The sequence below is a fragment of the Gymnodraco acuticeps genome, unplaced genomic scaffold (assembly GCF_902827175.1).
Source record: "Gymnodraco acuticeps unplaced genomic scaffold, fGymAcu1.1, whole genome shotgun sequence".
In the NCBI taxonomy this organism is placed as follows: domain Eukaryota; kingdom Metazoa; phylum Chordata; class Actinopteri; order Perciformes; family Bathydraconidae; genus Gymnodraco; species Gymnodraco acuticeps.
The window spans coordinates 350,976-378,121 of NW_022991403.1; the positions used below are offsets into that span (position 1 = coordinate 350,976).

The following is a 27,146-nucleotide window of genomic DNA, read 5'->3' on the forward strand; positions in this document are numbered from 1 at the left end:
GTACTTCGTGACCAGGGGCCTCATGTATAACGCCGTGCGTAGGATTCACGTGGGAAGGTTGCTTACGTAGTAGAAATCCGAAAAATAGGTCCATAAATGTTCCGCCACTTCCCGATTCACCAAACATTGCGCACCGGCGAGGAAAGTGCGTACAGCACTTCCTACGCCGGTTTCCCTTTATAAATCACAACCGACTCGAAATGCGGTGCAGCTTTTGCGGAGGTCACGTAACGCCCATATTTGCCTATAAATAGTCAAATAAACGCCCATTCATTCATTCATTCTGACTGACTTTATGAAGAAGATCACAGGAAATGACGACAGAACAGCTAAAAAAGACATCTCACACCGTGTCAGATTATGGTTATTTTGGGGAGGTGGAGATAAATCATATTGTTTGGTGGATGCAGTTTGAACCAGAGTAGCAGCATGGAGGTCGGATCGTCACCAAAATAAATAAATAAATGGCCCGAAAAAGGTTAATGACAAAAACAATACACACATCCTTCCTCAGGCAGTGTGTTTGTACCGGGGACAGGAGACACCCCCTTGATGAGAAACTGTAAGAAGTGAACGGGGAATCCCTCCGGTGTGGAGTCATGACGACTGGATCTGAATTATGTTTTTGTATTTGGTGGTTTGTGTCCCAGCTGTCGATCAGCTGTGCGCAGCGTCTCCACTGCAGCCTGTGCGTCTCAACCCCCCCCACCCTATCCACCCTATCCACCAGTTAAAGGAAATACAACTAATGTGTTGTGTTATATCAGCTGTACAATTTACCACATATGGTGTTCTTAGTTTCCATACCTCCTGTGTTTTACGAGCGACTTATCAAGTCTTAGCAAACGGCATAAAACACGATTAAACGTGATAGTATATAAAACCATGCTCGTATCTACAACCTATAGAAATGCAACAAGGCGTCAGTTTAAAGTAATGCTGTCCTCCTGCTTACCGCATCATTTATGAGAAAACATTTCATAACATTAACACAACATATTCGAGGTGGTTTTAAATAACATATCCGTATTTATTTATTTCTCCAAGTTATGTTTTTGTGTGCACTGAGGAGTCGTAAACAGGCGTTTGTTTAATCATTTTAAGATTGGCTTTAATCAATGTTTGAAAATGAATTCTTCATATATGATAAATGAGAGGTAGCATTTTATTTATGGTATTATTTCCACATATCTCTCTCCATTCTTCCTTCTGCCAACGGTGTCGCAGTTTCTCGTCTCTCCCGTTTTTGTGCTTAGTGCGTACGCATGGGTTAGAGTTTGCGTGGAGGACCGCACGTTTTCCCGTCAAGTTAGTATTTTATAAATCGCAAACATTGCGTAGAAACTGGCGTACGCCATTTTTTGAGCGTATATCGCTTTATAAATGAGGCCCCAGAGCGTGAACATTGTGATAAGCTGTTTTAGCGCAGTTCTCCAGTGAAGGGGGGGGAGTCTCCCTCCGCAGCCGGTTGGCATAGTTTTGGCACAATTCCGTTGTACAGACCGACGTTAACAGCAGCCCTGTCTGTGCACACGGAGACCGACTCTGTCGTCCGGTGATCTAACCGCCTTCTGGAAAAGCTTCACAAGTACGTCGGTACGCAAATGCGCTTTGTGACACAAGTGACGGTACGCATTTCAGATTACGCACATAACCTGAGTACCAGTTATGTGCACCCCTGTACTACAGCAAAAGTATTCTCCGTCGGGACTTCCTGCAACAACACCACGCCGTTATCAAAGATGTTCTATTGAGAAGACGATCACTACGTGACAAAAGTTTTCAAAACCGTGGCTACTGAAATCAATCTTACTAACTGCTGTCTGTGCAATTTACTCCGTGCGAGTTGGCAGACTTTATTTTGCTTACTTTAACATCATTTTTCATGGTGGGGCTAAGCCATTTCTTGGTATGGGTGTAGCCTACCCCAGCCATACCCTGGCGCTGCCACTGGTGGCACGTATGGGGCGGGCCATTCTGCACATGCGTTAAATATTTTAACGCAATTAATTCAAAAAATTAATTACCGCCGTTAACGCGATAATTTTGACAGCACTAATATTTAAGTTATATTTATTTAGATTTGTGAATGTTCCATTAAAAAATGTTATTAAAAAGGCATGTACACCATAAAAGATTACTATTGAGATCTATTGTCAGGAATGTTAGTGTTATATCAAATAGTGAATTCTACTGCAGCAGAATGTTGCAGTCTGCACAGTGTTATATTTTCACCGCTCAGTGTCAGTAAATATTGTGCAGTTAGTATTGGACTACAAGATAGATGCAAGCCTGTACAGGTAGTTATTTAAAGCATAAATGAGTGGGTTGGGTTCTGGAGGTGTGGTTACAGCAATTGTGCTTGGTTGGCGTGGCCTGGGCCTGGTGGTGGGGCCCAATGTGATATATTTTCATGGGGCCCAAAATCCCTGGCGGCGCCCCTGGCAACAGGTAGCCATGGCGAATCTCCATTGTCTGTCGGTGGGCTATTGTCCACAAGGTTTCTGATGTGTGGTCGGCTTGCATGTTGCGAACCGTGTTTAAAGTAAAACGGCAAAAAGTAAATAAACACTGAAAAAATACGAAGAAGGGCAAAGTTGGAGAGGAGCCAAAAGACAATGCGGCCATCTTCACCAGCGCATTTATTATAGGTCTTATTTAAATAAGATTGTATTCATCTATATCCTTAACTTGACATATTTCTTCATTTATTTATTTTCTTTCCTCCCAGGTAGCCTTGAATAAATCTGCCAGAATGTCAAATATCTCTTGTGAATAAATACACTTTTTAAACCATATTTAAGGTCATATGAATCATATGAAACTCTTAAAATGCCTTTACAACATTAAGTATTTAACATAATATTGGGACCATATCTGTATATAATTAATTATACAAACTTGTCTGTAACTTTCATAAGATAAGATTGACTTTATTGATCCCAATTTGGGATTTATTTTCATCACAGCATTCTAAAACAAGGCATTGCACATAATGTGAAAACAAATAAACATCTGAAAATACAATTAAAATATATACATGTTGACAGTGAAATCTGTAGATTATCCGTCTGTACTGTAACCTAACATGTGCATATACTTTGACCTCATTATCAACTCTTTGCACTTCCTGGTTGGATGCTAACTGCATTTCATGTGCAATGACAATGAAGTTGAATCTAATCTGATGCGGCGACATAAACATATCCAGTAGTGAATTCCCATATGATGGATGCTGTTTTCCTAAAGCGAAAACAGATACAAGGGACCTCATTTATCCTGAATCTCCTCCATGTGCATTCTCATTAGTACAAGCAGAAAGTAATCACTACTGTGTAATGCACCAACCCTACTGGTCTGTTAATATCACTGTCTTTGGTGCATACTGATACATGTTCTGCTCTGTGTGTGTGTGTGTGTGTGTGTGTGTGTGTGTGTGTGTGTGTGTGTGTGTGTGTGTGTGTGTGTGTGTGTGTGTGTGTGTGTGTGTGTGTGTGTGTGTGTGTGTGTGTGTGTGTGTGTGTGTGTGTGTGTGTGTGTGTGTGTGTGTGTGTGTGTGTGTGTATCTCTGTCTCTTTAGACGATGTGTTGGCCAGGGATGCCGGGGAGTGTGTGATCTGTCTAGAGGAACTGCAGCAAGGGGACACCATAGCCAGACTGCCTTGCCTCTGCATCTACCACAAAAGGTGACACACACACGTACACACACACACAAATTTGAATTGCTGCCCAATATATAATTTTGCACTTATTCTAATTAAATCCACTCCAATAAAGACGTTCCTAAAAGATGGCCAGTAGTGGTTGCATTTGATATAGAGGTTATTAATATTATACAGTTTGACAGTAGAGTGGTGCAGTGATGACGTATTTTCGTAGGCCGGGCCGGAGGTTAGCAATACAAGGGCTCCGTCCACTAAAATAAATGTAATTTCTCCATTGGAATTTTTAAATATTGCAGAAAATAAGATCTGTGGAAAACACATTTTAAGGATTTGTTCACTTTTTGTTTAGCAGGATAATCTCCACATATTAACACATGTTGTTTGACATGTGCCTGTGTGTGGTGTGTGTGTTTGTGTGCAGCTGTATAGACTCGTGGTTTGAGATCAATCGGTCCTGCCCTGAACATCCCTCTGACTGACCTGCAGGCCCATTATAAATACTGTTCAAGGTGAGACACACACACACAAACACACACACACACACACTTACACACACACACACAATTCATATTACTCCTCTAACAAAAATAATATCCTAAATTGGGATTATTAAAGTATATATCTATCTTATCTATTTGTCTTTTGGCTTTGTATTCAAATTCCAGTGTGGCCCATCTACTGTCTTCTTCCATTGATAGATGTTAGCAAGGGCTGTTTTTATGACACCTAAAAGCTTCAGACATAAAACGTAGTTCCTGACTTATTGTATTCCATTTATATGTGTCATTAAATAAATTACAAAATAATTGTTCTCTGTGACTGTCCAAGACTTTATTTTCCATGAAGCAGTCTTTAAACACTGCCAGATCCCATACCGTGTTCCCTATGGTGTTTACTTCCTGTATGTCTTCTTCTGCTGTTCCCTTTAGTGTTTACTTCCTGTCTGTCTTCCTCTGCTGTTCCCTTTAGTGTTTACTTCCTGTATGTCTTCCTCTGCTGCTCCCTTTAGTGTTTACTTCCTGTCTGTCTTCCTCTGCTGTTCCCTTTAGTGTTTACTTCCTGTCTGTCTTCCTCTGCTGTTCCATTTAGTGTTTACTTCCTGTCTGTCTTCCTCTGCTGTTTCCTTTAGTGTTTACTTCCTGTCTGTCTTCCTCTGCTGTTCCATTTAGTGTTTACTTCCTGTCTGTCTTCCTCTGCTGTTCCTTTTAGTGTTTACTTCCTGTCTGTCTTCCTCTGCTGTTCCCTTTAGTGTTTACTTCCTGTATGTCTTCTTCTGCTGTTCCCTTTAGTGTTTACCTCCTGTATGTCTTCTTCTACTGTTCCTGTTAGTGTTTACTTCCTGTCTGTCTTCTTCTGCTGTTCCCTTTAGTGTTTACTTCCTGTATGTCTTCTTCTGCTGTTCCCTTTAGTGTTTACTTCCTGTATGTCTTCTTCTGCTGTTCCCTTTAGTGTTTACTTCCTGTCAGTCTTCTTCTGCAATTCCCTTTAACAGCGGTGTGTTATCGAGTATTATCAACCTCTAAAATATCCAAATTGACCAATCAGAATTGAGTATTCAACTAGGCTGTGTAATATGTATTAATATGTTGCTTGTAGATAATATATATATATATATATATATATATATATATATATATATATATATATATATGTATTAAGCCACATTCTAAATGAATTCATTAAAGACAATAACCTGGACTTTCTGTATCTGACCGAAACATGGCAAAACCCCTGGACTATTTTTCTTTAAATCAAATCACCCCAGCAGGATTCACATACATTGACAAACCTCGCCCACAAGGGCGGGGTGGTGGTATAGCTGCTATTATCAGAAAGGAAATAAAAGCTACCATAATCCCCATCCCTGATGTTTCTTCATTTGAACACCTGATCTTTAAACTCTCTGGTCCCACTCCCCTGGTCACAGCCATCATCTACCGTCCCCCGAAGCCAAACCCCTCCTTTCTCTCCGGCCTCTCTGACATTCTCACTCAGCTTTCTGCCATATCCCCATCTGTTCTCCTCTTAGGTGATTTTAACATTCATGTTGACGACCCAACCTGCAAATATGCCTCTGAATTTAAGGAAACCCTTCACTGCTGCAACTTCTCTCAACACATCAACTTCCCAACACACAGCCGTGGTCACATCCTGGACTTGGTCTGCTCCACTGGTCTCATCATCCATCATCTGTCCAGCCTCAATCTCCACATCTCTGATCACCTGGCCATCATCATGGACATCAACATCCCCATCCCCACCCAAAAGCAAAAACGCATAATAACCTACAGAAATCTCAAATCCATCTCACCTTCAACAATCACTGCCTCCATTACCTGCAAGATGTCTGTCTCCCCCCCCCCACTTTCTGAAAACCCATCTGAACTTGTGGACTATTATAACAGCACCCTCTCCTTCTGTCTCAATGAACTGGCCCCCACAAAAACAAAAAATGTCTCTTTCATACACTCCGCCCCCTGGTATACCCCCGAACTCCGCCAAATGAAATCAAGGAAACGTCAACTTGAACGCCAACACAAGAAAACCACACTAACAGTCCATCTTCAAATCTACAAAGACTATCTCCAGCAGTACAGTAACGCACTCAAAGCAGCCCGGTCTAATTACTACTCACAACTCATTCAGTCTGGCTCTAGCAACCCCAAGCGTCTGTTCTCCACCATCAGCAAACTTCTCAAACCTCATCCTTCACCACCGAACAGTGCAACTCCTTCCTCTCGTTTTTCCAAACCAAAATCAGCAACATTTACAGCAATCTGACACCCTCATCAGCACCCCCCACCTCCCCTCCTGGCTCCCCCCCCTTCACCTCACAGCCCCTGTCCCACTTCTCCCCTGTGACCCCCATGCAACTGTCCGACTTCATGACTGGAATTAACTCCACCTGCACACTTGACCCAATGCTGGATCAGTTCCCCCCTCTCTCAAACTGTCACACCCATTCTCAAAAGACCTGGACTCACACCTGACATCATGTCCAACTTCCGGCCCATCTCAAATCTCCCCTTTCTGTCAAAAATACTTGAACGTGTCGTTGCCTCACAACTTAAAGCCCACCTCAGCTCCAATGATCTCTTCGAGCCATTTCAATCCGGTTTCCGATCAAAATACAGCACCGAAACAGCTCTTCTCAAAATCACAAACGACCTCCTCTCCTCTGACTCCGGCAACCTTAACATCCTCATCCTCCTCGACCTCACCGCAGCATTCGACACCATCAACCACGCCATCCTGCTGTCCCTCCTCGAATCATCACTCAACATCACCGACACTGCACTCTCCTGGCTGAAATCCTACCTCACCGACAGACATCAGTTTATCAACATCAACAACTGCACCTCCTCCACTGCTCCTCTGTCCCAAGGTGTCCCCCAGGGTTCGGTGCTTGGCCCCCTCCTCTTCATCCTCTACATGCTCCCCCTTGGCAAAAATAATTCATCGCCACAACCTTCAATTTCACTGCTACGCCGATGACATCCAACTTTATATCTCAACAAAAACCATCACCCCCACAACACACTCCACTCTCACCAACTGTCTCTCAGAAATAAAAACATGGATGCAAACAAACTATCTCCTGAAAACTATCAACTGAACAGTGCCAAATCAGACATCATCATCATCGGCCCCCGACCCCGTACCAAAGCCATTCAGAATTTCAACTTCACCATTGACAGCCACCCTCTATCTCCCCCCCCCCTCACATCCGCAACCTCGGAGTCATCTTCGACAGTCAGCTCAAATTCAACCACCACATAAATCACATCACCAGGACCGCCTTTTTCCACCTCAAAAACATTGCCCGTCTCCGCCCATCACTCTCCTCCTCTGCTGCTGAGACCCTGATTCATGCATTCATCACTTCACGACTCGACTACTGCAATAGCATCCTCTACGGCATACCATCCAACCTCCTCAATAAACTCCAACATATCCAGAACTCTGCTGCCCGCCTCCTCACCCACACCCGCTCCCGAGACCACATCACTCCCGTCCTCCAGAACCTCCACTGGCTCCCCGTCGGTCAAAGAATCAACTTCAAAGTCCTCCTCATTACTCACAAAGCCCTCAACAATTAGGCCCCCCCCCTACCTCACAGACCTGCTGCACCACCACGCCCCTTCCCGCTGCCTCCGCTCATCAGAAGCCAACCTCCTATCCATCCCCACCCGCACCACTCACCGGACCTGGGGGGACAGAGCCTTCTCCGTCGCTGCCCCCTCCCTCTGGAACTCACTCCCACAACCCATCAGACTGCACTGACCTCACCACCTTCAAAACACTCACAAACACTCACCTCTTCAATCTGGCTTTTAATGTGTGATTTTTTTTGTATTATTTGACTTTAACTTTAACTATATATTTATTTGTTGTTCCTTCCTTTTCTTTTCCCTTCACTATATCTGTAAAGCGTCTTTGAGCACCTGTAAAAGCGCTAACAAATTAAATCTATTATTATTATTATTATTATTATATATATATATATATGTATATATAATATAAACCATATACTCTATAACTTCAACTACGGTATCATTTCATTTTCTAAATATCTGTGTGTCTCTGTCTCTGTCTCCAGGACATCTCGTGGTTGTGCCATGGATATCTGGACACAGACACAACCAAATCTGATGAACCAATCTTCACTTCCTTACCCTGACAGAATCCATCACCTTAACCAAGATACTTACTCCTTGTCAATGAACCCAACAAACGTGAACCATCGTACATGAAAGGTCCCTTCCTGTCGTCGGCTGAAGAGAATGCTCCCCCCCGTCCTCCTTTCACTCTTCTCCCCTCCAGCCCCAGCCCCCTCCCTGACATGCTCAGGTCCTCGCAGGCCTCCAGCGGCCAGCCTTCCATCTTGTATCTGGATGGATGCAGGCCTGTCAGTCACTAGTGTCAAGCCCCCCATGGCCTTAACTGGGGAGGGGAGGAAGCAGATCGGGTGGGAGGACGAGGAAGAAGAAAACCAACAAATGGAGGATTGTTGTGCTGCTTCCTTTGAGATCAAACTTTTACATGACTTGGTGGGCCTCATTTCAAAACAGACTACCCATGCTTATAGTTCCTCTGCCCCCTCCTCGCCAATTAGAGTCATATTAAATCAAAAAGTCTCAAAAATGCTTCTTAGGTCTGTGCACAACTGCACATTGACTTTAATTACATGTTTTATGTTAACAGGCTTCAAATAACTGTATTACATTACATGTCACTTGTTAGACGCTTTTATCCAAAGCGACTTACATACATTCAGTACTGTGGACAAACCCCACAGGAGCAATTTGGGGTGAAGTGTCTCGGGGACACAACGACATGCTGACTGCAGTGGGACTCGAACTTGCTACCCCCTGATTTGAAGTCCAGCACTCTATCCACTTAGCCACAACCACCCTTTTAGGATAGCTAAAGCAATAATAATATCCAGCTTGAATTAAATATATTGGGTTCAACTTCATATTATTGCTTTCAACTAACCTAATACAGTTATGTGAAATCTGTTGACATAATACATTTAATTAAAGTCAATGTTTCAGTTTTTGGAGGATGAGGGATAAGACCCAAACAAACTGGGATGTCAGAAAGCTGGATGAGGGGGGGTCTAAAGATGGACTGGGGGTGAAGAGGAGCAATCTGAGCACTTCAGATCGGGGGGGAGGGAAGGGGCCAGCAGTGTAGATAAAGTTCCTACTGTGTTATGTGTGTTTGGGATGCTCCAGTGTCAGGCTTCACATGGTATGTGTATGTACACTATTGCCCCTTTCACACCAGCGCTTTTTCAGCTCCGTGGAGCTGGAGCCTGAAAAGCGCCGGTTTTCCTTGTTCACACCGCAGCGGCGCCGGCTCTTAGCTCCGGAATCCGGTTCACTTCCAGCTCCAAAAAATTGTCGGTCTAGAGGCAAGAGCTTCGGAGCTAAGAGGTGGCGTCGCTTACGTCTCTCTTACGTCGAGGCGTGCAGGAAACTAAACCCACCTCCCCTGAACATGGGTCGACTGAAGAGTCTCGTCATGCCTGCCTACAAGCAGTAGTGCTTATAAACACACTTTATAAAGTCAGGCAACACTAACCAGGCTTCGTGTGATTCTGTTTATTTGTACCTTACTTTGACCATCCGTTCACTGTTATTGATCATTGTGGAGAGAGGCAGACGTGTCGTTTTGTATGATAGCAGCTATCGGATGGAATCAATACATGGGCTGCACAGGTTGTCGTGTCCGACTATCACAAGTAGAATCATAATAAAAATACGCCGGTAAAATGTGCCTGTAGAAAACGGTTTATGCCACAATAGGATAGCAATAGCAAGTAGTCAGTTTAGCTTTGGTTGCTATGCTAACATCACCCATTTTATACCAGAGAAACTTTCATAACAGCGTTGTGATACCAAACAGCGTCAATTCAGAGTGACACACATTCACTTAGGCTAAGGGGAACTGGGGATATGTATCAGCTGCTTGTGTGAGTCGGACAGTGAATACTTTAGAGCGGCCGCTGCAGTGTGAGCTAACCGGGAGCTAACGGAGGAGAATAAACTCCCGTGGAAGAGCAGCCAACACTGCAGCGGTCGGTAAATGCTGAAGAAACACATTAATAAACAATGAACCACGGCACTCTGGAGCAAAGTATAAGGTTGGAGAAGTCGTTATTCAATTTATTCTGGCTTCGTGTGATTAAAAGCAACACGATCATCGACCCGACGCAGTTCCCCGTTGTTGTGAGCGCCGTAATGCAGTTGGGGAGCAAATCAGCGATGTAAACGGTGACGTCATGACGCAGCAGCGGCAGCACCAGTCGGGTGCTGGGCGGTGTGAACAGAGCGGGAGCAGAAAAGGGAAACCGGAGCTGAACCAGAAAAGCTCTAGCTCGGAGCTAGAAAGGGAAAAGCGCTGGTGTGAAAGCCGCATATGTGTGTGTGTGTGTGTGTGTGTGGTGTGTGTGTGTGTGTGTGTGTGTGTGTGTGTGTGTGTGTGTGTGTGTGTGTGTGTGTGTGTGTGTGTGTGTGTGTGTGTGTGTGTGTGTGTGTGTGTGTGTGTGTGTGTGTGTGTGAGAGTGTGAGAGAGTGAGAAAGCGTGACAGCTCAGTGTAGAGGGCTGACTGAGACACTGCTATGTGTGTGTATGTGTGTGTTGAAATGTTTACAGTCTAGATGTTCCCTGTGTGTGCGACTGGCAGTCCTCCCTTTACTTTGCTGATGTTTACAGCTACAGAGAAGCGACATGACATATTGTACATTACGCGCCTAACCTCTCGGTTCTTTCTTTTTACATCTGCCAGGTTTTTCATGTGATCATGATTGATCATTTTCTCATGAGAGTTTGAGAGTGTGTGTGTCTCTGTGCATAATGATTGTTGTGCATGTGTAGGTGTGTGTGTGTGTGTGTGTGTGTGTGTGTGTGTGTGTGTGTGTGTGTGTATGTGTGTGTGTGTGTGTGTGTGTGTGTGTGTGTGTGTGTGTGTGTGTGTATGTGTATGTGTGTGTGTGTGTGTGTGTGTGTGTGTGTATGTGATTCTAAAGGCGCCTTTTGGTCTCTGCTACTGTCGGTTCCCCACATTGTGTTTCTGCTAGAGTCGGTCTGGCTGACAGCGCCTGGAGACGCCTCTCAGACCCCCAAGAGGATTTTGTAGTCCCGCTGTGGATCCACTGGACTGGGCTTATTTATTCATTTGTTATTTAACAATATTTGTTTAATATTCCAATCATGTGAGGTGTTACCCACTCTTCAGAATGCCAAGAGCTGATGTATGAAGACTTCTACAAATGAACATACAAACAAACTGCATTTACAAAGCTACTGTAAACAAATGGTGGAATAAATTGTGCTAGATGAGAGACTCCATTTTTATTCATGTTCCCTCTGTGACCCAGATACACTTCCTACAAAGTGAGCAGCAATGGGCTTTCCACCAAGCGCAGGGGTGGAAGAAGTATTCAGATGCTTTACTTGAGTAAAAGTACCAATATGTTATTGTCAAAATACTTATTACAACTAAAAGTGCTGCACTCAAAATCTTACTTAAGTACAGTACTTAATTACTTCCCACCTATTCTCAAGCATAATGTGGGCCTATAGAGTCAATATGTTAGTATACCTGTAAATAATGGGACATAGTCTTGTTATTCTGGGATTGAATGTGATGTCTCTTCTTTCTGTAACCAGGCTGTGTAATACAATCTCATTGGATTCTTTAACGACATTTCCCAGAATAGCTGTCCTTTCCATAATAAGTTGGAAATCTACAACATTCGGGTTCCCTTTTCTCTACGTTTTTGAACATGTTTTTGGTTAGATGCCTGAAACGTTCACTTTTCAAAAGGAAGATATTCAACATTCCATCCATCCATCCATCTTCTCCCGCTTATCCGTGGTCGGGTCGCGGGGGTAGCAGTTCCAGCAGAGAGCCCCAAACTTTCCTTTTCCTGGCCACATCAACCAGCTCTGACTGGGGGATCCCAAGGCACTCTCAGGCCAACGTAGAGATATAATCCCTCCACCTGGTCCTAGGTATACCCCTTGGTCTCTTCCCAGCTGGACGTGCCTGGAACACCTCCCTAGGGAGGCGCCCAGGTGGCATCCTAACTAGGTGCCCGAACCACCTCAACTGGCTCCTTTCGATGCGAAGGAGGAGCGGTTCAACTCTGAGTCCCTCCCGGATGACTGAACTTCTCACCTTATCCCTAAGGGAGACACCAGCCACCCTGCGGAGAAAACCCATCTCGGCCGCTTGTATCCGCGATCTTGTTCTTTCGGTCATGACCCATCCTTCATGACCATAGGTGAGGGTAGGAACGAAAATGGCCCGGTAGACAGAGAGCTTTGCCTTCTGGCTCAGCTCCCTTTTCGTCACAACGGTGCGGTAAAGCGACTGCAGTACCGCTCCCGCTGCTCCGATTCTCCGGCCCATCTCACGCTCCATTGTTCCCTCACTCGAGAACAAGACCCTGAGATACTTGAACTCCTTCACTTGGGGTAAGGACTCATTCCCTACTTGGAGTGGACAGTCCATCGGTTTCCTGCTGAGAACCATGGGCTCAGATTTGGAGGTGCTGATCCTCATCCCAGCCGCTTCACACTCAGTTGCGAACCGATCCAGTGAGTGCTGAAGGTCACAGACCGATGAAGCCATTAGAACCACATCATCTGCAAAAAGCAGTGGTGCAATCCTTAGTCCACCGAACTGTAGACCCCCTCCCCCACGACTACGCCTCGAAATCCGACCATGTATATGACACACAGGATTGGTGACAAAGCGCAGCCCTGGCGGAGGCCAACCCTCACCGGAAATGGGTCCGACTTACTGCCGAGGACCCGGACACAGCTCTCGCTTTGGGAGTACAGAGATTGGATGGCCCTGAGTAGAGACCCCCTCACCCCATACTCCCGCAGCACCTCCCACAGTAACTCCCTGGGAACTCGGTCATACGCCTTCTCCAAGTCTACAAAACACATGTAGACCGGATAAGCGTACTCCCAGGCCCCCTCCACGATCCTTGCGAGAGTAAAAAGCTGATCCGTCGTTCCACGACCAGGACGGAATCCGCATTGTTCCTCCTCAATCTGAGGTTCGACAATCGGCCTGACCCTCCTTTCGAGTACCTTAGAGTAAACTTTTGAGTAGTGTGATGCCTCTGTAATTGGCACACCCACCCTCTGATCCCCCTTTTTGAAAAAGGGAACCACCACCCCGGTCTGCCACTCCTTCTGTACCGTTTCCGAGTTCCACGCAACGTTGATGAGACGTGTCAACCATGACAGTCCCTCAACACCCAGAGCCTTCAGCATTTCTGGGCGGATCTCATCCACCCCCGGGGCTTTGCCACTGTGGAGTTGTTTGACGACCTCAGTGACCTCCCCCCGGGAGATTGGTGTTGATCCCCCGTCATACTCCAGCTCTGCCTCTAACATAGAGGGCGGAGTTGTCGTGTTCAGGAGTTCCTCAAAGTGTTCCTTCCAACGCCCTAACACTCCATCAGTTGAGGTCAACAACATCCCATCCTTACTGTACACAGCTTGGATGGTCCCCTGCTTCCCCCTCCTGAGGTGTCGGACAGTTTTCCAGAACAACTTTGGTGCCGCCCGAAAGTCCTTTTCCATGTCTTCTCCGAACTTCTCCCACACCCGTTGCTTTGCCTCGGCCACGGCTGAGGCTGCTGCCCTTCGGGCCTGTCGGTACCTTGCAACTGCCTCGGGAGTCCCCCGGGATAACAAATCCCTGAAGGCCTTCTTCCCTCCGGGCCGGGTATCCTCACTTCTTGGTTTTTCTTTCATGAGGTCTTTTCAACATTCCAAAGAATACAATATTTTCAACTTGAATTTAATCAATTTATTTGAAATGTGGGCTTATTAACACATGAATACTGTGTAATATATTGTTACATATATATTTAAGAAGTACAATATAAGACAAGCACAAGTTTCATGTGTGGGCCATATTCCATTATACTTTAAAAATGTGATGCAGGCCAATTAAAAATGGACCCCAGGCTGCAGTTGGCCCCTGGGCCATAGTTTGGACACCCCTGGCTTAGGTGCTGTTTAGACGAGAACGCAAACGGTTGTATCCGCTACTTTTCTCTTTCGTATAGCCCGTTTGTTCACACGAGGCCGTAACGGAAACGCGGAAACTGACCCCGCAAACGATAACGGGTCCCAAGGTGGATAGATCTGCAAACGGAACGCTCTGGGGGGCCAAACGGTTCAGGTGCTGTTTACACGAGAACGCAAACGGTTGTATCTACTTTTCTCTTTTGTATAGCCCGTTCGTTCACACGAGGCCGTAACGGAAACGCACGATCTCGTGTGGGAGTACAGCGCCACTTACAGGTCCGGCATATGTACTCCAGCGTTTTCGAGCGGTCTCGTGTGAACGGAAGACTTTTTTGATATCGTATTCGGTTCATATGCGTTTGCGTGTAAATGGCCTCTCAGTGTGTACGCCCTATACCAGGGGTGGGGAACCTTTTTCCTCTCAAGGGCCATTTCAATTTTTTCAACATCCTCCGAGGGCCGTACAAATTATTGACCTCTGCTTAAAAAAGTAAAATCACAGCCCATTCATTTCGCCTTTCTTTCATGCTGTGCAAAGAAAAAGCAACCTCTTAATCCAGATATCTTACCATGACTCGCGTATGCATGCACGTGCACGGTTGTGGCATGACCACCAAAACAGAAAGATATGGACACAAGATGTGTGCAAATGTATTTAGTTTCATATCCATGTGGAAATGATTTAAGTGGTGGGGGACCTAACCTCCTCTAGGGGGGTCCGGAAGGTTTTTTTTTTTTAAATGTTGAAGTTAAAAGCATCAATCTGGTGCACTTTGAGAGCAACATTAAGAGATCTATGGATACATCTCTCAACACCCAGATGAAACAGAATTGCAAGCAGATTTCTTTTTCTTTATGGATATTTTACAAATCACTCCCCTTTTAAACTGTATTATTTTTTTAAATTATTTTACTCTCATATAGCATTTTATATAGTAGTTTACTTTATTCTCTTATTTTTTTATAACTATAATGATCATATAAAGATGTGCCTTTACCTCACTGGTTGGAGAAAAAGCTTCTTATATTCGATAGCATAGCTAGCTAACCAGATGCTAATAACAACAAAGTTATTGACTGTATGATCAGTATGTCAGATGAGCAGATCGCCACTGGGCTTTCAACTAAAGACACAGCCACGCAAAAACTGCGGCATGTGTACGGCTCCTTATGGGTTCTGCAATTTTTTAAGTGCCAGAGCGGCGTTCTGGTGCTCTCCGTCAGAACTACACCTCTGTCAGACGAGACATATACCACGTGATGACACGTTAGGCTCGTGTTGTGTTCAAGCACCCTGACCTTGGCCAGGAAACCAGGCACTCGCTTGTTTAATTATTTTGCGGTCTAGATTTCTTACATTTTTTTCTTTTTTGCGTGTGTTTATAAATTACCTCGAGGGCCGTACCAAATTGTCTCGCGGGCCCACCCCTGCCCTATACGATCATTTTCCTGATAACGATGAAGCCATAGCCCCACCTATCCCCACCTCTGCTGCTCACTACTGTAGCATGGACAGTAGCTACTGCTACTGCGACTGACCATGCTACAGAAAATCTACAGCTCCTCTACCACAACCATCAGCAACAAGTGGACATGGAGAATTACATGAACTACATGTTGCTAAATCCACCGCGGGGCATAAACAGAAGGGCAACCATGCTCGGGGATCTTCTTCGCTGCTTTTGGTGTATTTTGTGGCGGAAGTACAGCGCCACTTACAGGCCCGGCATATGTACTACAGCGTCTCCAGCACTTTCGAGCGGTCTCGTGCGGAAGTACAGCGCCACTTACAGGCCCGGCATATGTACTACAGCGTCTCCAGCGCTTTCGAGTGGTCTCGTATGAACGGAAGACTTTTTTGATATCGTATTCGGTTCGTATGCGTTTCGTATGCGTTTGCGTGTAAATGGGGTCTTAGTCTGTGTGTGAGATTTGGAGTGCTAAAATGCTTTCAGGGAGGCCTTTGGGGGAATTTTCAGACCAATTCTTAAATCTTGACAGGAAATCACCGATCAGATCGGAGATCTCCCTCACAGCTCCACAGCAGTTAGGACTATTCCTCATTGATATCAACAGCCACATGACACATTTTATTGGCAGTACAATATGAGGAATCCAGACTTGGCTACCCTTGGAAGAGTGTGTATGTATGTACCCGTGTGGAAAAAGGTTTGTCTGACAGCCATCTGCCTTATATTCAGTTTTTATAAATCCATCAATCATTGTGATTCATGAGGAATACCTTTGCACTTAAACGGTTATGTGCTGCAGGCGTCACCCCGTACTTATATCCCATTGTTTCATTACTCTATAGTGACTTTCACAGAGTTTATTAATACCAGGAAATGAAATGTAACACAATTGAATGCAGTCATTCCCCCAAGGGGCCTCTGTGCTGCTCTGAAGCTGACAGGAAAGCTGCCTTAGATGTGATAGGTTAACCATTACTCAAAACATCTGCTCTGCATTCAAAATGTACTACACTGAAAAATACAGAAACGTTGATTTAATTTGATGCATAATGTCAACAGATAAAAATATTTAAAATTCAATATTCAACTTAATAATATTGCTTTCAACTAACCTAATAGAGTTATGTGAAATGCATTGACATAATACATTTAATTAAAGTCAGCGTTTCAGTTTTTTCATTGTAATAAGGATTTTAAATTGATGTAAAAGATGGAGGACAAAGTTAAAGCAGTCCATTGTTGGGACCTCTACCACGAGAGCCTTCGTTGAGGAGTAATAGTGGTGCAGGAATGAGTCTTAAAACCAGGAAATGAGTCAGCATTTTACCACATCTGTTCCCTGGTCTCAAAGTCAATCTTTTTGTGTGTGTGCTTTTGGTTAGATGCCTGTATAGCTAACAAAAGCTTAAGACCTACAAAATGATGTTATCACTCCCCTACTCTATATGCGACATTTTAGGGTCCGTTTTGTGCCACTCCATACTAATTGTCTCACAGATAGCATCATGCAAATAAAGGGACATATATTTTAGTGGAGATATTCAAAACTGAGGGAGACTCCCATAAAGCACAGAGTGATGCTAACGATGCTCTTTGTCTGATGAATGTCTCTTGAAACTGTTTGCTAACAAGTTAGTGATAAAAATGTCAATGTCAATGTGATGGTCTGTAGCTCATTCGGCCATTAAAGTTGATGAATGCAGTTTAAATACTTTCATTCAGAAAACATTAGAAAGTATTATGAAGTACTTCAAAGCTGCATCATACACTGTTAATAAAGTGTTTGTGTCAGGGCATTGTCCTACACAAAGTGTGGTGAATTGGTGTCATCTCCTATCAGTTCTTCATGGAGTATTTCTGGTTTAATAAACATGGACCTCCTCTGTGATTTAACCGTACAGAAAATGTTAGGGAATTGAACCTCCTGTTTTGTTAAATAGCTGCCCCTTCTGCCATTTTAAGCTGCCATCATGTGATAGAGCTTTAGTGGCATGTGCTGTGAAATAGTTTGAGGTGGAAAGTGTAATCCCTTATTACATCACATCTTATATTAAAACACTACAAGTATGTTAGTGCTGAGACCATTTATGTTCAAAAGTGAAAATCAAGTCAAAGTCAAAGTCAAGTCTTGCTAAGGCCAGAGAGAGGGTGGTGTTAATTTCAGCAAGGACTGCGATAAACCATTATACAGTATAATGGTGCATAACATTAGGCCGTAAGAAGCTAAATAATAATGGTAACTGAGCACCTCATTTCCTATTTTTGTAACTCACAGGTTGCTGTGTATTATGCCCCACAGCTAATGGAGGGGGTTGATCTGTTTGAGAAATGATGTGTTCTTTAGTCTGTTTAGTTTGCAAGGTGAAAATATGGAATGAGTCTCTCAGTTTGCTGCTGCAGGCGACAGTCGGCTCACTGTACTGCCTGCCAGTATTGCAGCCAACAACAGTACCTTAATTTATGGCTTTACTTAATCAGACTTTTTTTAACTTCCAAGGTCGTAAATGGCCGTCTGCTTGGAGGCACCGACTAATATGTCTGCTGACTTTGATGTACAATCTGTGGGACTGAGTAATAATAATGACATAAATATTAATCGAAAATATTAAAAGTGACACAAAAAAGATGACTGGCCTGTTCTCGCTCTTGTCTAAACTTTTAAAGTTATAGTAGCTTAACGGATTGAGAAAATACAAAATGGTATTATGGGCTGGCTGTCATTTTTCATTCATCAACTGTTAAATATGACCGGGACAGAGAACTAGAACACATTCCTTTTACATTTTAAATGAATGGACATGAATGGTGGACTTTCTAGAGCTTTTTTGAAGTCCTCCTCATTTCTATCATATATCCTATGTGTGAAGGAAGAGGGCTTTAGATTTTAAGTGGTAATGATATGACCTCTTATGGCTGAATTCGTAATTGCACCTGACTTGTTTTACTTTTATACTTTTTAAGATTATAAATTTGAATTCACAACCTAATCTAGCACTTTTTTTATTATAAGGACTATTTTTCCTTGTTTGATTTATTTCACTGTTGGAAACAATTGTAGGGGTGTCATTTGTATTTAATGCAACATATTTGCAGTCAAAACCGCTATAATAAAATGTATATGAAAAGAAAACACTTTTAAGAATAAGAAGCAACACATACTTAATATAGGAATTGACTAAATATATTTTAACTCAGTTCTAGTCAGATTGAATCGATTAGAAATAAAGCATTCGAACAAATCCATTCTCAGGAAGCTTTGAATCAGTATAAAAGGGCCCAGGCTATAGTAAGGAGAACAATAAGAACGCAAAAACGCACTTTTTGTATATATATATATTATATAATATTGCAATAGTATTGGAAGAGAAGTACAGCTTGCAGATGTTTGGGGCATGATTAGAAGAATGGGGGGAATTCAAAGGAATTATGAGTTGCCAGTTTTGAGCAGAGGGGACATAATGGCTGTCACAAACTTAGGAAAGGTGGAACTCCTAGCTCAAACATTTAGAAAAGTTCATAGTTCAGATAACCTTACAGAGGAAGTCAGGCAGTGCAGAAATAATACACAAATGGAAAACCCGAGAATATTGGATAGAGTAGAAGTGAGTTTGAGTTGAGAAGAACAATTATTAGTGCTGGCCAAACCACTCCTGGGAAAGATGGTGTTTGTTATAAAATGTAGGAACACATGACAGATAACTCTCTAGTCATTGTGTTAAGATTGTTTAGCAGGGTGTGGGATTATGGTCAACTTCCTTCAGTGTGGAAACAAGCGATAATAGTGCCCATCCTAAAGCCAGGGAAAGACCCTTCATTACATTTTCATTTAGCTGACGCTTTTATCCAAAGCGATTTACCGATTACATTCTCCCTGGAGTAACTAAGGGCTAAGTGCCTTACTCAAGGGCACACTAGTGGTGGTGTTCCAGGCGGGATTTGAACTCACAACCTTCCGATTTTCAGCCCACCTCACTATCCATTAGATCAGTGGTTATCAAATGGGGGTAGGCGGACCCCTAGAGGTACGATGGAGTACTGCAGGAGGTACGTGAGATTTATTTGAAGTTAATGGGGGGAAAAAACACAAGTAATGCATTTAAACAGACTAATAATAGTAGATTTACTACTTTATTCAAAAGTTTACAGTAATTCTGGATAATAAAATGGGAACAATAAACGGGGTGCTCTCTTTTCCTCTCCCTCTCCTGACAGCCCGTCAATCTCGTGCAGCTCGCTGAACCTGTAAATTGAGTAAAGTTGGAACGATATTGGCAGATTCAGATTTCACGGATCAATAACTCATGAACAAAACGTTGTTCAGACACACATGACGTCTCCTACGTACCGTGGTAAGGTTGACAACGAACTACAATCACATTTTGATCAAAAAAAGCCAATACGTGCTGTCCTCCAAACTGGAGACAGTACATTGGTCTCTATCCGCAGCCGGAGAAGAAATGAGTGCTCAGGGACCGTCTGCAAAGTGCAACTCCCAAAAAAGAAAATACAATAATATTCAATAACGTTACTATTATACAGTATATTACTACCAAACTGACTACACACATCAATAGTCTCCTGTTGGTCAGACTACAGCAGAGAGTTTAGAAGAATATGGTTTGGAATAATTTTGGTGAATATTTATAGTGTAAAATCTTCAATAAACATGGCATCATCTTCAATCATTTTACTATTATACAGTTTATTACTACCAAACTCACTACACACATTAATATTACATTACATTACATTTAGCTGACGCTTTCATCCAAAGCGATTTACAATCGGTATAGTCTCCTGTTTGTTATACTCCACTGATACATTTGTATACATATTTTTGTGAACAAAACTAAATGTTTATTACAGATTTAGCCAAAGTTGAAGTTAAAGTCAACTTTAGTGTCAAATGTTCGACATGTGTTATTCATACAGAAACAGTGAAATACCGTTTCTTACAGTCCCACAGCCTGAACAAAAACAATATATATATATATATAAACAAATTAAGAAAGTTCTAGCTAAACAAGGGTATAAAAGTAAGTAATACTACGGTGGCCCTGAAGTGCAAAATACAACAGCATTTCACAAAACACAACAGCATTTCACATTGGACGGAAAGGGTATTCCTTTAGGGAGAACACTTCTTGTTTGTGATTGGACAGAGCCAGCCAGAGAAGCACTGCTGTGATTGGTTGTTTTTGCTGCCAGTCAAGAAATGACGCTTCGTGATTGGTCAACACCCGACAGCGAAATATGTCCCAACGCATCAGCCGTTAGCACACACTCAGAGCTCACAGCTCCTCATATCTGTTCAGAAACTGGACAAAAGTTAAACATGTACAAACCACAGACTGTCTGTGTCATGGCGAATACAGTCGCTGCTTTATTTATGTCTGTATGACGTTGTTGTGAGTGTGGACGGAGCAGCTACAGGTTAGTTTAGCCTGATGGATCCGATTCCATTCAGAAAACACGCATTTTAAAAGCTTTTCGCCTGCCGTCTTATCTGCAGACTTGTTAAAGCGTTAATTCATGGTTTTTACTAACCGTTATCAGTATGTAGTTACTTCGGCATCACTTTGAAACGTGTATTACAATTAAATCACCGTCAAATGTGTTCATTTTGTTGTAGTTGGTATCTCCCATAGCATTTACATGGAGATACGCCCCGCCCCCTCTCCAGCGCGTCTTGTTTGAATGACAGGAGCAAACACAGCTGACATTCGCGGTGAAACTCGAGCGATTAGAGCGATGCGAATATTGGGTGGTCTACCATAGTATTTACATGGAGATAAGCCCCTTAAAAACCATGAATGAATAAAGCATTAATTCTGTGTTTATTCCTGTCATTCAAACAAGACGCTGGAGAGGGGGGCGGGCCGTAAATCCTATCGGAATCGGATCCATCAGGCTAAACTAACCTGTAGCTGCTACGTCCACACTCACAACAACGTCATACAGACATAAATAAAGCAGCGACTGTATTCACCATGACATAGACAGTCTGTGTTTTGTATATGTTGAACTTTTGTCCAGTTTCTGAACAGATATGAGGAGCTGTGAGCTCCGAGTGTGTGCTAACAGCTAACGGCTAATGTGTTGGGCCAATCACGAAGCATCATTTCTTGACTGGCAGCAAAAACAACCAATCACAGCATTGCTTCTATGGCTGGCTCTGTCCAATCACAAACAAGAAGTGTTCTCCCTAAGGAATACCCATTCCGTCCAATGTGAAATGCTGCGGCGTTTTGTGAAATGCTGTTGTGTTTTGTGAAATGCTGTGGTGTCTTGCACTTCAGGGCCACCGTATAATACATATATATAAAAAACACAATCAACAACAAACATAAATTGGACATTAGTGCAAGTACTTCTTAGTGCAAGAAATTAGACTAGGATTTAGGACTAGAAATGAAGCGAAATCGTGAAAACATCTTCAGGTGCAGGTGATGTACACGATAATATACTTTACTTTTTATTTCCCCTCTAAAGATCAGCTGCCACACTTAAAAAGAAAAAAAGATTGGTCCATGGCAAAAGGGTGAAGAGTTTAAACAAATCAAATGAAGGATGCAGAGCAATCAAGCCTCCAGCCAATCACTGGCCTTCAATGAAGCATGCATGGATCATGCCGTTTTTCAGTGCGTACAGCAAACTATGAGGATAGACATTTTTGAAATTGTATTCTACTGACACAGAGGACGCATTTGGCCTAAATATAACACTTTCAGTTCTTAATGCGCTGGGACTTCTTGGAAAACATACCTCCACTCCTGTTCCAAGATTATAAGTATTATTTTAATTGTATTGTCTTTTCATTGAAGTTACTAACAGTCATTTAAGCTATGCTTATATATACCTGTTTAGACAATTACGTTTGAGCTCATCTTGTTAGTATTTGATCAACTGAAATGTTACTGAATTAAAACTACAAACAAATGTTATTTGTTCCTGTGATGTAATATTACACATATTAAAATGACAAATGACGCAAACCAAGACAAAAACCCAATTTAGTGTTACATATTTGGCCACCGTTTTTTCTTATATGTGCTTCTAAAAAGTTTACTTCAAACTCTTTTTATATTGAGAAAAAGTATTTCGCTTTGCCTGTCCTCCTTTTCCTAGGTTAGAGGCAATTTTAAAATAATGGGAAGAGTTAAAAAAGGAAACAGGGCCCAGAGGAAGGACTTATGGGCAGGGTTGGGAGGGTTACTTTGTAAATGTAATCACTGATTACTGAATACATGGCTCTGAAAGTAATCCGAATACAGTTACAGTTACGTGTCTTAAAAAAGTAACGTAATCAGATTACTTTTAGATTACTTTCTTTTTCCATCACAAATGGTATGTTTTGGTGAACAGGAGACACAAAAAGCGAAAGGAAACTGAACGTGTTTTTACTGTTTTAATGGTTTATCAAGAGCACAACTGAAACATAACATCTGAAACGATGTAACAACATAATAAACTTGTTGGGGATGCAGCTTGGGATGTGAGGAGTGTCGCCTACTGTCCTGCCCAGGGCCGGCCCTAGACTTTTGGGGGCCCTAAGCGAGCTTTGGCTTGGAGGCGCCCCTCACTCTAGCACGTTCTCACTACACACAACACGGAACCAACTTTTGTCTTATGATGTTAGCATAAGCACACATATTGTATAAATAAGCATGTAAACACCGTAGACCTAACCTCCTCTAGGGGGGTCTGGGGGCATGCTCCCCCGGGAAGATATTTTTTTAAATATGGAAGTTAAAAGCATCAATCTGGTGCACTTTGAGAGCAAAATGAAGAGATCTATGGATACATCTCTCAACACCCATATGAAACAGAACTGTAAGCAGATTTTTCTTTATGGATATTTTACAAATCACTTAAACTATATTCTTGTTTTGTCATATAGTATTTCACAACTGTTTTTCATTTATTTTCTATGGCTGTCCATCTCATAATGTTCACATAGAAACTAGCTGTCAATAGGAATATCATTCAGAAGAATTATAATTTCTTGCAAAAATCTGTCACAAAAAGAGGTTGCACATTTTAATTCAGGTGTTGTTATGGCAACGTCAGTGGCCAAACAGCCACATTTACTGCTGCAAATACGTTCAAACATGCTGTTGACACGTAAAGCAGTGGCAACTATGCCACCATTTCAGCTGATTTTTTCTCAGAAATACTGTCACATAACATCCATATATTTCAGTGCTAGGTTGATGCTTAGCTAAGCTAACTATGAAACACTTTAACTGACAGGACTCCGGATCAACTGTGTACTGTAAGGTATCTTCTAGCTTCATGTCGAACAGTAAGTCAACATTTCCCAGAGAGCTTTCTTTGAAATCACCAGGTGACGCTAAAAAACATTACATTTAGATTGTATGACAAAGTGTTTATTTAATATATCTGGCTAGCTATAGCTACTTGCTAACGGTTTAGCTTACCCCCGTGATTCAAAGTAACGTCAACGTAGCTGTAATTTATGCTTTGCTTACATGTTCGCATAACTTGGAAGTTTACTGACAATTACATACCTTGTTCTCCTGGCTCAAGTGGTGGCTCTGGGGTTGTTGTGTGAGCCACCACTTGAGAATTGTCGTATTTTTTAAGAAATTGTTTTCTTATATCCATCTTCAAAAACTCTGAGTCCGACTGACAGTTTATTTTAAACATTGTTTAAATAACCAATAGCCAATAAAACAGATGTTTATTTCCATTCAACTCTCTGGTTGGTCTGGTGTCTTGCCTCTGTTGCATTCACTGAACACGGGAAATTACATTCCTGCCGTCCTCTCTTGTGTCATGATGAGGTTCAGGTAAAGCACGGTTAATGTATTATATTATTGACTCAATAATATAATACATGACTTTGAGAGTAGGCAATCTAGGCATATTAACACAATTAATTAAACATACTTATCACGGCAACGGTGTACTGAGATGTATTTCTTTATTAAATAAAAATTTCAAAAAATTACTTCTTTTTTTTTGTTGCTAGGGGGCCCCTTATGCCCCTTTCACACCAGCGCTTTTTCAGCTCCGGCTCGGAGCTGGAGCCTGAAAAGCGCCGGTTTTTCCTGTTCACACCGCAGCGGCGCCGGCTCTTAGCTCCGGAATCCGGTTCACTTCCAGCTCCAAAAAATTGTCGGTCTAGAGGCAAGAGCTTCGGAGCTAAGAGGTGGCGTCGCTTACGTCTCTCTTACGTCGAGGCGTGCAGAAAACTAAACCCACCTCCCCTGAACATGGGTCGACTGAAGAGTCTCGTCATGCCTGCCTACAAGCAGTAGTGCTTATAAACACACTTTATAAAGTCAGGCAACACTAACCAGGCTTCGTGTGATTCTGTTTATTTGTACCTTACTTTGACCATCCATTCACTGTTATTGATCATTGTGGAGAGAGGCAGACGTTTTGTTTTGTATTATAGCAGCTATCGGTAGTAGAATCATAATAAAAATAGGCCGGTAAAATGTGCCTGTAGAAAACGGTTTATGCCACAATAGGATAGCAATAGCAAGTAGTCAGTTTAGCTTCGGTTGCTATGCTAACATCACCCATTTTATACCAGAGAAACTTTCATAACAGCGTTGTGATACCAAACAGCGTCAATTCAGAGTGACACACATTCACTTAGGCTAAGGGGAACTGGGGATATGTATCAGCTGCTTGTGTGAGTCGGACAGTGAATACTTTAGAGCGGCCGCTGCAGTGTGAGCTAACCGGGAGCTAACGGAGGAGAATAAACTCCCGTGGAAGAGCAGCCAACAGTGCAGCGGTCGGTAAATGCTACAGAAACACATTAATAAACAATGAATCACGGCACTCTGGAGCAAAGTATAAGGTTGGAGAAGTCGTTATTCAATTTATTCTGGCTTCGTGTGATTAAAAGCAACACGATCATCGACCCGACGCAGTTCCCCGTTGTTGTGAGCGCCGTAATGCCGTTGGGGAGCAAATCAGCGATGTAAACGGTGACGTCATGACGCAGCAGCGGCAGCACCAGTCGGGTGCTGGGTGGTGTGAACAGAGCGGGAGCAGAAAAGGGAAACCGGAGCTGAACCAGAAAAGCTCTAGCTCGGAGCTAGAAAGGGAAAAGCGCTGGTGTGAAAGCCGCATTAGTGGCTGTGGGGCCCTAAGCGGCCGCTTATGTCGCTTAATGGGTCGGGCCGGCGCTGGTCCTGCCAGTGCTGGCAGGACATGAATTAAAATGTCGAACTCGGACTTCATTTTAAGGACATTTCGGCCAGGGGTGTATTTTTGTTTAAGCACCGGATTTGCAAAACAGGAGAGTCTGTGCACCAGTCTGCCTTGATCTATGAATTCATGTCCGTGACACTCACAGTATCTTCTGCACACAGCTGTTTTATAGAAGGAACACCTCCTTCACTTCATGAAATCTCTGCAGCACCAGGAGGCAGCGGGAAGGTTAACTCAGCCTCTGAGAAGACGAGCGCGCTGTGCCTTTCACGCACCGCCTTCACTGTGTTTACCTTCAGAATCAATAGAAAGGCTAAAGAGCGGTGTGGCTGATGTGTTTTAACCACACACACCTCTACACACACACACACACACACACACACACACACACACACACACACACACACACACACACACACACACACACACACACACACACACACACACACACACACACACACACACAGACGCGCGATTTAAACGCAGACTTTTGTTCCTCCATGTTTCGTTGTTATTGTTTCACTGAGCAGACCCGCCCCTTTTTTTTCAAACGCTTCCTTTTTTGGTCCATCTGCGGCGGTAATAGGTTTTGTGCGCTGTGATGATTCGGCTGTACCTTTCATAATGAATATTAAATGTTGTGAGGAAATCCTTCCACCAATAATTCCAATAAGTAATCCAAAATGTATTCACTTCAGGTTTACGAAAGTAACTGTAATCAGGTTACTCGTTTTTCAAATGTAACGCAAGCTGAATACAGTTACTTGATTTTTGTATTCTGATTACGTAACGCCGTTACATGTATTCCGTTACAACCCAACCCTGCTTATGGGCAATGGCTGGTGGAATGGATGCATTGGTCCGAGGAATGAATGTTCACATTACCAAAAGAGATACAGGACATTCTTCATATATTTGGTCGGAACTCGCTATAATCCTTTTTGGTCATGATGATGATAAGAAAAACCGTCATTGGCTGTGGGTTGTATGGACCAACAATCGAAAAGGATTGAGGGATTTGATCTATAAACGCCAAAAATCATTAGAGCAGAAGGAAGTTCAGGTAATGGAGAAAAATCTAAACGAGAGAGATGTTGGAGGGGAATGTTCTGAAGACTGTCTTACAAACCTCTGAGCATGGTTCAGAATAAGGTATCAGATGAGGACACAGAAAATAAAGAAGGAGAAGACAAACAACAAAGGATGTCTTCTCAGAGTGGACTTGAAGTAGATGACCAGTTATCAG

The 27,146-nt window shown here is 42.9% G+C and overlaps 1 protein-coding gene across 1 annotated transcript in view; it reads left to right on the forward strand.

Annotated features, from left to right (window-relative positions):
• The window catches only part of znrf1 (zinc and ring finger 1), a 138,531-nt gene extending 128,897 nt beyond the window's left edge, over positions 1 to 9,634 (forward strand). The window contains exons 3-5 of the mRNA XM_034195737.1: positions 3,581 to 3,686; positions 4,087 to 4,174; positions 8,266 to 9,634. Coding sequence (XP_034051628.1) covers positions 3,581 to 3,686; positions 4,087 to 4,144 — 164 coding nt within the window. The 3' untranslated portion in view covers positions 4,145 to 4,174; positions 8,266 to 9,634. The remainder of the gene's footprint in view (positions 1 to 3,580; positions 3,687 to 4,086; positions 4,175 to 8,265) is intronic.
• The last annotated feature ends 17,512 nt before the right edge of the window (positions 9,635 to 27,146 follow it).